This window comes from Stegastes partitus, unplaced genomic scaffold, assembly GCF_000690725.1.
Source record: "Stegastes partitus isolate 25-593 unplaced genomic scaffold, Stegastes_partitus-1.0.2 Scaffold2, whole genome shotgun sequence".
Lineage (NCBI taxonomy): Eukaryota > Metazoa > Chordata > Actinopteri > Pomacentridae > Stegastes > Stegastes partitus.
The window spans coordinates 557674-573117 of record NW_007577733.1 but is presented as its reverse complement, the minus strand read 5'-3'; the positions used below and the strand labels follow the sequence as shown (position 1 = coordinate 573117).

Sequence of the window (15444 nt, the reverse complement as noted above, 5' to 3'; positions counted from 1 at the left end):
CGCTTTCCCTCGTTGATTTGAGCTTTCTGCCGCCGTTATTACTGCGGATGTTCATCATTAGCACACACTGGCACTGTACACACGGTTGCTGTGAATATCGGTAATTATGTTTTATTCTGCTTTAGATTTCCATGTGTCTGTCATGCCTTCACTGTATGTGAAGGTTCACAGCCATCCAGCAAGCCAAGCTCACTGAATTATTGATTTTCTTTTTTTTTGTGATAGTGACAACAAATCAGTTAAAGGTAAGATACCAAAAACAGCACTTAAAAAATTAGCTCATCTATTAACCAGGAAAGTGGACCCATGAAAAGATACTTAGCCCCCAGAATGAAGTCACAGTAATGAGGTAAACATATGGACTGGGCTGCACCAATAAGGAATGATTTTTAAACTCAATTAAATCATGGTTTAGTTTAAATTGTGTTGCACTAAACTTTAAAAGTAACTTAAAAGGACGACAGACTTAATTCTGCTGCGCCAAAATTTAAACCTCCATTCATTTCTAGGTTTTTAACACTTTAGTTGATTAATATCCAATTTTTAAAAAATACTTTAGTATGATAATATCCAGAAACATGACAATTTATTGCCTTAATATCCAGGTTTTTGATGCTTAAGTACATTATCATCCAAGTTTTTAACATTTTAGTACAGGAATATCCAGGTTGTTGACCATTTAGTGCAGTAATATTGAGGTTTTTCACACTTCAGTGCATTTATTTCCAGATTTTAGATGCTTTGGTATATTTATAATCAAGTTTTTGATACTTTAGTACATTAACATACAGGTTTTTGACAGTTAAATACAAAAATATCCAGGCTTTTGATCATTTAGTACATCAATATCCTGGTTGTTTACCATTTAGTGTATTAATGTCCAGGTTTTGGATATTTCAGTACATTATTATCCAGATTTGTGGTATAAACTATGTAAAATAATGAAGTAATACTTTGTAAAAATACAGATTCTTGATGTGAACATTATTTAGTTTGTCCTGTTTTTTACGGGTGGCGTGTAAATTAGTATTTTTAAAATATTGTTCAAATAGTTAAATCTGTCAAATTACAGTAAATTGTTGCAAATGTTAAAAACTGCTAAAAACAAAACAAAACGTCGGATTATAAACTCCTCGTTAAGGCAGTTTCATGATCAGCTTTACTTATTCATTTTTCAACACACGATGAACAACACGAACAGCAGCAACCACAATAAACTCTGACTGGTGAAGAACACATAACAGTTGTTGGATGAACAGTCTCTCCATCTGAGCGACTGAAGCTGGTAACTCCTCAGAGGAGTCAGAGGTGTCTTGAATCTTGAATCTATAAAATAACAGCTAATTGTTCCAGTTTAAAGAATAATAAAACAAATTAAAGTGTATTTTATAGTGTAAAGACCCAGCACACATGAATGGAAATACAACAAGATGCAAATAAAAAAAGAATCATTTTCTGACATAAAATCATCTGATTCCACATTATTTCCTGTTTTTATGGATTACATGTAAATTCTAACTTTTTACTGTGACTTTACTAAAACCTGTTGAACAATCAATACTTAATGTACAGAATGTTTCTGTCAAATAACATCAAATATCAGTAAAACAATTAATGATTTTTAAACAATATATAAATACAGTCAAACCTTCTGAAAGTACAAATTACTTTTAATGTGGACATAATTTTACTTTTTTTTTTTTTACAGTTGACATCTAAATGAAAACTTTCTTTCTTTGCTCTAAGTAGATATTATCAGAAATATAAATCTGTAAAATAACGGTTTATTATTCAAATGAAAAATAAAACAGTTATAAACAACGGTGGTGTTTTACAGTGTACAATGAGAATGAATCAGCTGGAAACTGAACCATTTTAACCAGCTGTTCTTTAAAGACTTCAGTTTATTCAAGTTTAATGAACTCTGAAGTGGATTCATAATTAAGCCAAACTCCAGCATGTAGCGGCTGAGTGAATGAGGTCTGGACTCTGTGGAGGAGAGTCATGGTTTCAGAGACGCTGTAGAAGGACAGAATACCTGCTCTGTGATCCAGGTAAACTCCTATTCTGGGGGAAGGACGACCTGAGACCAGAGTACTAGTGTTGTTGTACCAAAATCTGTAACTGTTGGCGTCACAGTACAAAGCCCAGGATATGTCATTGTATCCAAATCTACTTTCATCTGAACTCCCTGTTCTGCTGATGTTCCTGTATGAAACTACGACATTAACTCCTCCTCCTCTCCTCTCCACCTCCCAGTAACAACGTCCAGTCAGACTCTCTTTACTCAGAACCTGCCAACAGTCAGTGAATCTGTCTGGATGATCACAATAAGACTGTTGTTGGCTCATAAATGTTACTTTTCTGTTCCCATCAGATAATAACAGTCGTCTGTGTGCTGTGTTTGGATCCAGAGTGATTTCTCGTGAATATTTCAAGAATCCAGCTCTGGTCGTTGGTTCTGGTTCTGGTTCTAACAGTAAAACATCCACATCAGTGATGGCCAGTGAGATGTTTGTCCATGTGTCCCTCAGAACATCCTGTAGTTTATCTCTGAGCTCTTCCACAGCTACTGTCACGTCCTCAAAGTGTCTCCGAGGACAGATGCTGATGCTGGATGAGTGTGTGGACTCACTGAGTGCTGACACTGAGGGGTAGTCGTGGAGGAACTGGCTGTGATCTGATGAATCTAAGAGTTGCTTCAGCTCAGCGTCTTTCCTCTTCAGATCACTGATCTCCTGCTGCAGCTTCTCCTCCAGCTCTTGGACTCGACTTACTTCAGCCTCCTGCTGGGATCTGATCTGCTGCTTCAACTCAGAGCTTCTTTTCTGGATGAGACAGATCATCTGGGTGAACATCTCCTCACTGTCCTCCATTGTTTCATCAGCAGAGACATTGATGGCCTCCAGCTCCTGTTGGAGCAGCTTCACATCTTTCTCTCTGTCCTGGATTCTCTGATGGATGTTCAGTCGACTCTCCTCCAGCTTCTTCTGCTTCTGCTTCCTTTCTGCTGCAGCTGAGACTGTTTCATGGCCTTTATGTTCATCCACAGAACAGAGATAACAGATCAGCTGCTGATCAGTGCGACAGAACATCTTCATCACCTCATCATGATGAGAACAGATGTTCTCCTGGAGGTTCTTGGAGGGCTCCACCAGCTGGTGTTTCTTTAATGGAGCTACATCATAGTGAGGCTGAAGGTGATTGTCACAGTAGGAGACCAGACAGACCAGACAGGACTTGACAGCCTTTCTCTTCCTCCCAGTGCAGACATCACAGGCCACATCTTCAGCTCCAGCATAGCAGTGATCATCAGCAGCAGCTTGGAGTCCGGTCTTCTTCCGCTCCTCCACTAACTCTGCCAACAGGACGTTTTTCTCCAGGACAGGCCTCAGTGTGAAGGTCTTCCTGCACTGAGGGCAGCTGTAGATTCTCTTCAGGTCCTCTACATCCCAGTGGGCTTGAATACAGTCCAGACAGTAGTTGTGTCCACAGGAAGTAGCCACAGGATCCTTCAGCAGATCCAAACAGATGGAACAAGAAATGCTCTCTGAAGTCAGATTAGATCCTCTCTGAGCCATTTTCTCGTCTGAGCAGCGACTGAGTGAGTTTCTGCTTTCAGGGAAGTGGGACTAGATAAACCAGTCTGAGCCAGTCAGCTCTCTGTCGTCACCACATGTTGGTTCCACCCAGTCTAAAGGTCTGAAGGAGGAAATAAGGAAACACGTGGACAGACTGGATCTGGGAGTGTTTTCACTCTGATTCCAGGAAGAGAAACGCTGTGAAAAACTGCAGTGAAACCACAAACATAAACATCCGACATGTTGATACTTTACTTACAGCTTCTTCATACACTGACATCAAAGTTTGTGGTACTTTTACACATCAATATCCAGGTTATTGAAAGTCAGTACATGATCATCCAGGTTCTTGATAATTTAGGACAGTAATATCCAGGTTGTTGACAATTTAGGCTATTCATTTCCAGGTTTTTCACACTTTTCTAGTTTATGTCCAGGTTTTAGACAATTAAGGTCATTAATTTCTAGGTTTTTAACACTTTAGTTGATTAATATCCAGTTTTTTTTAATACTTTAGTATGATAATATCCAGAAACATGACAATTTATTGCCTTAATATCCAGGTTTTTGATGCTTAAGTACATTATCATCCAAGTTTTTAATATTTTAGTACAGGAATATCCAGGTTGTTGACCATTTAGTGCAGCAATATTGAGGTTTTTCACACTTCAGTGCATTTATTTCCAGGATTTAGATGCTTTAGTACATTTATAATCAAGTTTTTGATACTTTAGTACATTAACATACAGGTTCTTGACAGTTAAATACAAAAATATCCAGGTTTTTGATCATTTAGTGTATTTATATCCAGGTTTTTGATATTTCAATACATTATTATCCAGATTTGTGGCATAAACTATGTCATTAATTACTACTTCGTAAAAATACAGATTCTTGATGTGAACATTATTTAGTTTGTCCTGTTTTTTAGGGGTGACGTGTAAATTAGAACTTTTAAAATATTGTTAAACAAGTTAAATCTGTCAAATTACAGTAAATTGTTGCAAATGTTATCATTAAAAATTACTAAAAACAATTATTACCTAATGCTGAAAATATATTAAATTATTATATTATATTATATAAAATATATTATTTAGAGTATATATATATCCATAACCCCAAAAAGTCTATATGGACACTTGTGTAGGTAAACGTATAAACAGGTTGTATGATACGATGGTCTGTCTCTGCGCTATTTTTGTTCTATGTTTTGTTTTATTTACAGGGTGTTTTGTCATCCTATTGGTTTCATATGGGGTGTGTATGTTTGGTTGTGAAAAAAGAGAAAACTTCATAAAAAAGAAAATTAAACAAACAAAAAAACCCTAAACCTCCAATTTAAATTAAATTTTAAACTTACACTTAGGAAGCTTAAAAAAGGCTGAATTTCTTCAAGTTCCTCAAAGAAAGACAGTTGTATCTTTTATTCTTACTGTGCTGTTGTCTGTTTTTAAATCTTCTGTTATTTGTTCATATTCCCTCTTTAATCCAGCCAATGAGTTTTTCTTAAAGGAGGAGAAATAAGGTCTTCCCTGCTGAGCGATTGTGATTATAGATAGCAAACAATACAGCGGTTTGTTAAGGAGAACAGAGCGGCTGAACATGAACGGTTTTCTCCCTTCTTTTGTGTTCACTCGGCCCAGACAGCACACAAATTAATTTTTCTCATTTATTTATTAATTCTTTTTAATTTGGGAAAGCAAACATCTCCATATTGATTAAACACTGTTTAATTTCATTTACATCAATAAACTTGGTGTCACCAAACAGAGATTAGTTTTTAATTGTGCATCACAGCTCTGCTTAATTTTGTGTCTGAATTTATTCATTTTAAACCCAGTTTTGCTGAAGTCTGATTGGAACTAATCGTAATCTTTGTTGGTGCATCCAGTCACAGAGTCCACAAGAATAAAACAAAGAGTAAATTGCTTTTGAAGATTAGATGAAAGAAACTTGCCAATAAATGTTTTAACATGGATTTGAGTAGCCAGGCTATAAGTTTTGCTGCTGCTTTGATCATTTTCGCAATGTGAGCTGTACATGGAAGAGCAAAATGTGGTTAACATATCCCTGTATATAAGATCAATGCCAGTATCACACTTGCTGACTATCTGACATTCTTCTAACATTCCTATAACTGTAAATTAACTAGCAATCAACTGAACTTGTTCAACTGCCTACCACAGACTTGAAATAGTTCAGCATGTCGCTATGTTCCGTCTAATTTAACAAGGACAGTAAGATCTTTTATAACCAAAGGCACAATTGTGTTTCTTTATCACTACAATAGTCAGTTGGCTGAGGCTGTACCGGTGCAGGCAGAAACCTAATAAGGTGTATATATGCAGCTATATTCCAGCTTCAGCTCCAGGTAACATATTTGGGTTTCCGTTATAAGGGCTTATCCAGGTTATCCAGGATATGATGTTTAATGCACAAACACAGAATTCTTGAACGTCCATGTGAACACCCTCAACACGTGCGTGACAAAAGTAATTGCTCTGTTTTCAGTAATACTCAGTGGTTGCTATTAACAACAGCATGTTCCGCTGAAACCAGCTAAAAGTCAAAGAAAACGTATGCGTCTGTCACCTGTAACCTTGTTGTTTACTTGTTCTGTATTTTCTATATCATGAACACGCAGAAGTATAATGAAGTACATGTAAAGAAGCATAAACAAAGACATAAGCTGTACCTGAAATGACGCCTTATTTACTGCATAGTGTGCAGTAACACATTTATTTCTTATATGAGGATCTCTGAAGTTCTACAGTGGCATTAAAAGTGTTGTTCGCACTGCTTTCTATTAACAATCCGACAATGCAGCTTGCCGCATTTTACTGGTGCCAAAACGTCTTGTGACTCAAGCGATGACGCAAAATGATGACGATGAGTGAGTGTCTGAAATCTCACTTCACTGCTCACTGCTGAGTGAATTATTGAGTGTCCGTCAGGGGAAGTGAATAAGTGAACAAGAGGGTGCTTTCTGTTCATGAAGCCAAATATACATCCTGTGTAATTCTCTAATACACCGTCACATCGGCCAAGGTTGTCAGTCAAGGACTAATCCTCAATTTCAGACCGGTTTTATGTTTACATATGATTAAAATTTGCTTTTTTTTATTCAGAATAATGTTAATGGCTTGGTCTATTTGGATTAAACATTAATGCATTTGAGACCCTTTTTGCCGAACAAAATAAACAGCTGCAAAACATTTTGTAAATGCTCAGAGGAGAGAATGGAAAGCACAGCAAAAGTATCAAAAAAAACAACAACCACAACAAAGAAAGCAACACAAAACAACTAATGGCATCAGTGTCTTGGCACTGATACAGAAAATATTCAATATTTAGACTCTCCCAGCTCTGTCTACTTATTGGATGTAATGAGAAACATGCCAGGCTAAATAAAATCAAATACTTGCTTGTTAATTGACATTTTTGAGTCGGAGCCCAGCTTGTGTTCTACCGAATAAACAAAGTTGTTATCGGCGAAATGAGCAGCGCAAATGCATTGCATAGAACCAAAGTTTGGTCAATTATTGTAGTCACGTTAGACGAGGTCAGCAGTACCTCCTCTGTGAAAATGAAATTAAAATATGTATCTCATTATTACTTTTGTTTGTAACGCTCTCTGTTATTTTAATCATTTAAAACAAGCAGCTTCAGTTCTGGAGAATGCCAGATGTTTTATACATGCACTATTAATCTCAAATGCTACACAAGGCCACAACAAAACGCTGACTTTTAATTTGCACTCTTTTTATGTTGTTGGCTGCTGTGTCATCACTAAACAAATTACATGCGACTGTTTCTAAGGAAGGCTGGATGAATGGATGGGTGATTGTTAGCATCTGGTGTGCACTCGGAGCAAACTGCCAACCCTGTTTGTCTCAGGACCAAGTGCAGCGACAGAGTACTGGCGCTCAGCTCTGTTTTGGCTACAGACTATTTTTAAGTAATGCACAGGGAAGTCCAGAAATCCCCACACCTTTATTTAGGATGCTTTCTCTGTGCAAGATTGTTTTTCTTTGCATGTACTAGTGCTGATATTAGGAATGTGACAGTTGTAGCTCCTTTCCTGAAGACGTCTGTGTTTGGTGGCTCTTGATACACTGACACCATCGTCAGTCTCCGCCTCGTAAAGTCTCCTAAGTTCTTGAACTGACTTTTCTTGACAGTTCTCTTCAGGCTGCGGCTTTGTGCTTGTCCATCTTTTCATTCCAAACTCTTTCCTTCCAGTTCCCAAATATGCTCGGATACAGCACTCTGCCAACAGCCAACCTTTTTAGTAACCGACCTTTTGTGACTCTTTGTGGAGGACGTAGATGATTGTCTTCTGCACAAGCTTCAAGTCAACAGTCTGCCCCATGATTGTGGTTGTGTGTAGTGAACTGGTCCAAGAGATACACAGTATTTGAATTTGGATGATGACTTAAGCAAAGTTGAAATGAAATATTCTAATAATTTGAGATATCGGATTTCTGCTTTGCATGAGCTATAAACCATAATTATCAGAATTATAACAACAAAACACTTGGAGTGTAATGAATATAGACAATATTACATTTTTTATTTCCTTAAATAACTGATTAAATCTAACTTTTTCACGATTCTTAAATTTTTAGAGATGCACTAGTTTGCCACCTGTAGAAACTAGTAACGATTCATGACCCATTTAACAGCTGAAATGTTTATACATAACCATTGTGGGGACACTGTGGAAGTGTGCGATTAAATAGCAAACTTCATGAAAAAGAATCAGACGAATTTTGTGGGAAGAAAAGAAAAACCCAGCATCCTTTTGTTTTTAAACTCCAGTTGACTCTGTGTCTATGCATCCTCTCCCAACAGAATATTTCATCTCACAGTGGAAGAAACTCATCTTAATTAGGGGAGATTTCAATTGGGTTTTGCTAAATTACCTCTTTTCTCAACCAGGCGTTCCCTCTCCACACATCACTGCATGCTAAGAAGCAATGGCAGGGTTGACTTTTAATCAGCGTTGCTTCCACAGTAATTGTAGGGCGGTACGTGCATTTCTTTGTGTTAATTTTCTTTGATTAGGCCTAAACACAGCAGATGCACTTGTCAGAAAACGGCTATATGGAACACAAAGGACTGTCTTCATTTATTGACTTTTGGAGTTTCTTTTTTTGCACAACACTCCAAACAATGCAGATGAGGCCAAAACATGAACTCCTTAGAGATGAACGGTTTTATGTCTCGGCTAATCCCTAAACGCCTTTTGATATAATTATAAAGGACCGACTAGATAATTAGTTTAAGATATGGACTGATATGTTTTAAATCCTCTTAAGTGGCGCTCTGCTTTACTGCTTAGTTCCTCTGCCAGTTTCCTTGTCACATGAGCTGAAATGATTGCATACATCCCAAACACAGCTCTGCATTAAACACACATGTCAGGACATTTAGAGCACTTAATTTAGACTTACAGTGAACTAGATGTCATCTAAAGCTCAATTATATCTAAGGTTGTCACATCTAAAGCCCACTGGGTTTCTTTTTATGTCTGGCTGCTTAGTTTCAAAGCCGTTCCTCCGAGTCTATGTATTTTTCACTCAGCTTTAGACTTTACTGAAGGTGTGCTCGCAGTCATTCACCTGATAAAAGTGCTCCGATCTGTTAAGTTAATCACCATTTTTGCTTTTGCTTAAGTAATGAGCTTTAACATCCCCAAAATGAGCCGAATCTATTTTCCAGCTCCTTCGCTGGTAATTTCAAGCCCTGTGGTCCTCTGTTTTTAATTTGTAACTTTGATTTATATCTGCTTGTCATTTTCAGCAACCATTTTATAGCAGCGGCTTTTTTGTTTGATAGAAGATGAAATATCTCTACTGTCATCTCCATTCCTAAAATAGATTCAAGGCTAGGGAAAGAAAAAAAAAAGTTCCTAAAAACTCTATTAAACTCAGGTTATTAGTCATAAACATAAATGAACGAATGGATCCGAAGGTGGATATTTGCATGCAACGTGCACACGGATTGAAATACATTAAGCCATGTGTGGAATTGCTTGGGGGCTTCCAGCTTTAAAGGTTGCACAGCTGTAAATTCAATTTCCTTAAAAAAAAATAAGACAGCATGAGAGGCCAAGCTGACTATGGAATAAAAATGGAAGGTCTTCACAATAAGCTCATCAGGATGCTGTCTGTAACACAAGCATCAGCAAAACAGCTGAGTAAAGTGGACATTTGCCCGTGATCTATTCCTTGCTGGGGGAACTGTTTGACGTAGAGTCCGCTTGGGGCACACTGAAAAAATAACTCCATCTTGTTTGCCTGTGAGACCAAATGGTGGGAAAAAAAATCTTTCAGTGTATTAAAATTATTTCAGTGTGTTTCCAAAACAAATCAACTCCCTATAAAAGGGTGTCAGCATTTTTTTTGAAAAACCCTATAATGGAATTATGAAGTTCTCAGAGTAAAAGTCAGATCCGTTTTTTTTTTCTTTTGCATATGTTGTTTCTGGCAATTTGAGCTTTTCCAATCCTTGGATGGACAGGAAACTGTCCTGGTTAAATAATCAGTGGGAAGCAAATGCTTTAAAAATGTTTGGTTCTTGAAATGAACTGACAGCCTGAACATATGAATTTAAAGTGCTCCAACAGATGAATTTATAACCACTGTATATCTGCTTCTAAGAGAATTAATATCACCTGATTTTGCAGCTCTCCACAGATTTATGGCCCCTGCCAGTATATTGCTTTGCTTTATAGCTGCAACTTTACTCTTGTGGTTCATTCTCAGAGTGTCGTTTCTGCACACATCCAAGTATTTTCAGCAGAAAGCTGAGTAGTAGACAGACTGAGATGGTGGAGACCAAAACAGAGACTGAGCAAGAGTCAGGGTTGATCTTGTGTTTCACAGGCTGCCATAAATAAGACCAACGTCCCAAGAAAATAAGGAAGTGATCATATTGATCAGTTGTTTAAGGTTTTTTTTTTTTTTTTTCTTAGAAAAGTGTTTGTTTTGTCACTGTCCCTACTTTTTTCTTTTTTGGCAACCAGTCATGTATTGAATGGGGATGGCAATCGTTACCCTGGTAACCCAGAAGACGGAGGAAGAGCCTGTTGAAGACTACACTTTGCCTTCTAACATGTGGCTAAGGCTGTGAAATGGTCTATTTTTGTAGCTTTGGTAGTCGTGGTGCCTAAATCTAACCAAGAAGTTTCTTTCTTTCTTTCTTTCTTTCTTTCTTTCTTTCTTTCTTTCTTTCTTTCTTTCTTTCTTTCTTTCTTTCTTTCTTTTTTATCTGGGTGTAACCAAGTAGTTTTTGTGCTTCAGCTTAACCAAATAGTTTCATGTCTAAACCTAACCAAGTATCTTTGGTAATTAAATCTCACAAAGTAGTTTTGGTGCATACATTGTCATCATAAAAGAGTTTTTAAAAAATTGGAATTATAAGTCGACTATAAAAAGTCTACTCTAAAAATAATGGTCCCAAGTGAGACACAACCTCCATTCTCGTGAAATTCTTCTGTTTTCCAAACTAGCTTTGTCTGTTTTCTCCTGTGTTGAGCAGCCCATTAGTGTTTCTCCTGCTGGTTCCTCCTCGGCCCACAGACTTTACATTAGGATGACATCACACGAGTAAAAAAATCACTTTTTTAAGCTCTGGAAAAGTTTCACCAAGATCAAACCTCACTGGATTAATAATTCATAAAAGAAGAGTATAAAAAACAAAAAAACAAAAAACGACCTTGTTTGCAGTTAGAGGTGCCCTGTCAGTTTTCCAGATGTCTCTTTTATAGACCTGGAGAAATACTTAATGAAAACAGCGATACATCTGTCATGAAAGCCTTCCAGTTTTAAAGGCTGATTGCTACACTAGAACCAAGAAAAATCACATTCAATATAGAGAGATTCTTAAAGTAAGCTCAGCTCGGCATTGATCTCAGGTTGAAATGGTCTCAATGATTGTAAGAGATGAAGCTCAATAAGAGAATAACTTAGATGAGAATGAGATGGTTCCAGTACAGATTTCAAAGACAGCAGAGATGAGTATGAAATAAAAAAAAAAAACCCACATACACACATAATATCACAGAGTAATATTATCAGACAGTTGATGTTTCACTGCTGCTGCAGAAGCACTCTGCTTACCATACAGGTGAATGAGAGCCATTACTCACCTGATGCTACAATCAACAAAACAAGCGTCGTGGAAAATGTTCAAATAACACTTCGCCACTTCTCCCTCCGCAAACAGTGATGTTAATATCAGCTGAGCTCTTATTTCACTGCCGAACTCTTGCTTCAAAGCCACCTTTTTACGAGAAAAAAACAAAACAACGGCACGTAAATATAATTAAGTGTGTGTATGGCATGTTTGCTCCGGGGGGAAATTACTTCGTCATTGAAGAGATAATAAACTACGAAGGGTAATGAAATATCTGGTTAGAGGGCGAAACACTGCAAGCATGACAATGTGGAGTCGTGATGGGAGCATAGGAGGAAGACGGCGGGAGGAGGGCAAGTGAAAGTCTTTCCTTTCCTCCCGCTGTTCTTTTGGTTGTTTCCGACCAGAAATCGCTGCAGACAAAAGGGAGTCGAGCCTGGAAAGAGCACGACGATGTTTCACGGGGGAATAGTAAGAGTTTGAGAGCTGCCTGCGCTCAGCATGGGTGTGGAGGGTGTAGTTGGAACTCTTGTGTGTGTTTCTTGTTTTTTTTCTTTACAGTAAAATGTGTGTGTGTCTTTGCATGCCTGCTTTTTAATAGACAATATTCAAGCGGGCCTATGTGGAAATGTGTCGGTGCTGTGTCACTGGAGCTCCTCCAGTTTCTCCAGCAGCGTGTGACGGTTGCAGCTGTGAGGAGAAGCTCAGCTCGCTCATCCTGCATCAGCAGCAGAGAACTGAGAGCTGTGTGTGTGTGTGTGTGTGTGTGGTGTGTGTGTGTGCATGTATGTGTGTGTGCGTTTCCCTTTTTCTCTTCTAACTGGTGGCTGTTGAGGGGCTGTGGGACAGCGGGGTAGAGCAGCAGGGAGGCAGTGGTCCAACCTCCACTAACCCCCATCAGGCACAAAGCCAAGAGCCTGCTACTGAAACAAGCCAGGACTCACACACACACACACACCAAAATGCATCCTCACACACTCACACAAAATGCACAAGCACCCTCGCATCAACTCGCATTCACATACTATTTAGCATCATGCCTCCTGGACACTGATGCTCTGAGTCATTGTTGGCTTGGCATTTATTTGTTGAAGTTAAATCAGTGTTCGGCACATTCAGCGAAGCGCAGAGTTCTGGGTGTCTGTATCAGCACTCGCCAGTTCTTTTGGACAGTGCATAATGACTTTATCACTTCTGTTAAGTGTTGTAATTGTGGGTGTAAAGCATTTCAAATTGTTGTTGGCTTAAGCCGGCTGACAGAAGGATGTGTTCGCAATTATAGTACAGAATTAGTTCCATTTCTGTACAATCACTCCATCTGTCACAGCTGAGTACTATGAATGTCTAATTTCTAAGAATAAACCTTATGACCGCTCTGGCCAGACCTTCACCCCACGACGAATTAGCAGTCTTCAAGAGGAAAAGGAAAGCATGTGTTAGCTGTAGTCATTAACTTTCGTAATTTTCCCATCCTTCTCTGTAAAACTCTTTCTCCTGTTAGTTATAGTTGTCAGCCGTATACATTTCTCTCAGAATTATTCAGGGAATAAGAATGAAGGGTTGTCTCTTGCAAAAAAATCTTTAGGCCTCTATGAATCCCTTGATCTGAAAAAGAAACATATTCCTCACAGTGCTCATCAGCCCTATAACACGACTGTACCAGAGCCCCTGGACATTCATCAACTTCAACTCCTTTAAGTTAGGCGACGACACAGAGAATACTGACATCAGGACATCCAAAGCTGCTGGAGCAAGAAGAAGCCTCTCTGGAAGATAAAAAATATTTCACACTGCATAAAGCTGAGACTATACAGCATGACATGAACTTGCTTGGGTGCCTGCAAAATCTGTTTTGACTAAAAAATGACACCATTGATGCCTGGTTCAGTCAGCTCCTTCTTCTCTTCTCCACCTTCTCTCTTCACTGGTTCTGCCATGTTCTGCACACTCCTGAGCAGAACCCAACCAGACTCCTACATCTGGAAACCCAGCATCATTGGCTGGAGACACTGAAACTAACTGAAACAGCGTTGTCTATTCGGTTTTGAAGGAAACATATTTTCTGCCGCATTCCATTTGTTGTGATGTACAAATATTTTTCAAATCAACATATGTTTGTTATTAATTTTATTAGAGATGCGCCGATCCGATACTGGGTATCGGTATCGGGCCGATACTGGACGAAATTACGGTATCGAATGATTTACTTCACAGTGGTAACTGGCCGAACCGATACCGCCACACACACACAATCCTGCCTTCCGACAGGTCCACGTGTTCGTCTGCTCATTGGCTACAAGTTTACAGTGTCAGAGAGTGTCTGCAACCCGACTGGTCGAATCTACAAGGGTGGAACTTGTGCGGACCAGGTTGACTGTCTGAGACACTCCATTGGCCCTTCAGGCTGTCACTCACCCCCAAAGCCCTCCTATTGGCCAAACTAGGTGTCAATCAGAAGCTGAGACGTCCGTCTAGCTGACTGTAGCGCTTTCAGCGCGATCTGAAATAGATTCAGCCTGATTTCGCCAGAAGAAATGAATAAAACAGCCGGAGCTGATCTCAAGCTGGGAAGACATTACTGCAGAATTTGTGCCTTTGAGGATCTAATACGTTTTACGGACCGAATTATTTTACGGGACAGAATGAGACCAAGCTGGTGAGGAATGAGCGATGTTTGAGCTGCAGAGAGCCTTCAAAAGTAAGAAAACTCGGATTTTAACATTTTGCTTTTCTGTACAAAAAGCTCCTTGTGTCCACGCTGTGGTTGCTGCAGGTCAAAAAGGTTTATATCATCGGAAAGAGGAGACTCTGAGCTTTCATTTGATGTGTATGTTGTCGGGAAACGTGATTGTGGAGCATGCGCACATCTGGCTGTAATGTGTTTTGAAAGTGGTCACGTGCCACCGGCGGGACGTGGGAGCGGTAAGGAGTTAAAAATACTCTTCTTAAATATTTTTTTTTTAATTGGAAGTATATTTTGAGTGAAATCACCCTTTAAAACTACGTCGCGTACCCGAGCTAGAAGCCGTGCACTTATAGGGCCGTAGCAGACGAGTCCAGCCTCTCCGTGCAGCCCTCTACCAGCAGCCTGTACGTGGGTCTGCGGCTCTGCAGACAGAACCTTCCTATTGGATCCCATCCGCAGCAGGTCACAACGTTTCCGGCCTCATTTACTACTGCTCATGCGCAGAGCCGAGAGCGGCTATTAGTGGTACTATTATTTAATAGCAAGTTTTGGTAATTTAACCTTTAAATTGCAGCTTAATGTTGCTGTGTCACTTTGATCTGTTGTAAATATTTGAATGGCACTGAGTGCACACTGTAGTCTGATTGCAGCTCAAATAAAGCAGCTGCAGTTTCACTGTGAGACATGCTTTTGGCTGTTTTTTCCTTTCTTAGAAAAGCAAAGTCTATGCTTTAATAGTATGAGGCTTTTGATAAAGCCATCTTAAACAAATGTATCCATGCAAATAAGGTATTTCCAAAGAAGTTTAGGAGGAGAGATGATATCGGTATCGGTATTGGTATCGGTATCGGCAGATACTCAAAGTTGAAGTATCGGCATCGGTATCGGAAATCAAAAAGAGGTATCAGTCCATCCCTAAATGTTATGTCTTTGCTGTCGCCAACCACTCATATGTTAAATTGTTCATTATTGTGGTAATCCAGAAAATGGATGGGAAAAGTTCACATTTTAACCCAAAACCATTTTGTTTTC

General features: G+C 38.9%; 1 protein-coding gene across 1 annotated transcript; it reads right to left on the bottom strand.

Moving 5' to 3' along the window:
* Positions 1-1141: 1141 nt before the first annotated feature.
* Positions 1142-3601, bottom strand: LOC103352867 (tripartite motif-containing protein 16-like). Its single transcript, XM_008275561.1, has one exon. It carries the CDS (start codon positions 3579-3581, stop codon positions 1905-1907), a length of 1677 nt encoding a protein of 558 aa, XP_008273783.1. The 5' UTR covers positions 3582-3601; the 3' UTR covers positions 1142-1904.
* Positions 3602-15444: the final 11843 nt, after the last annotated feature.

Coding starts and splice junctions, on each gene's coding strand:
- LOC103352867 (XM_008275561.1), bottom strand. CDS start 3,581: ATGGCTCAGAGAGGATCTAATCTGACTTCAGAGAGCATTTCTTGTTCC.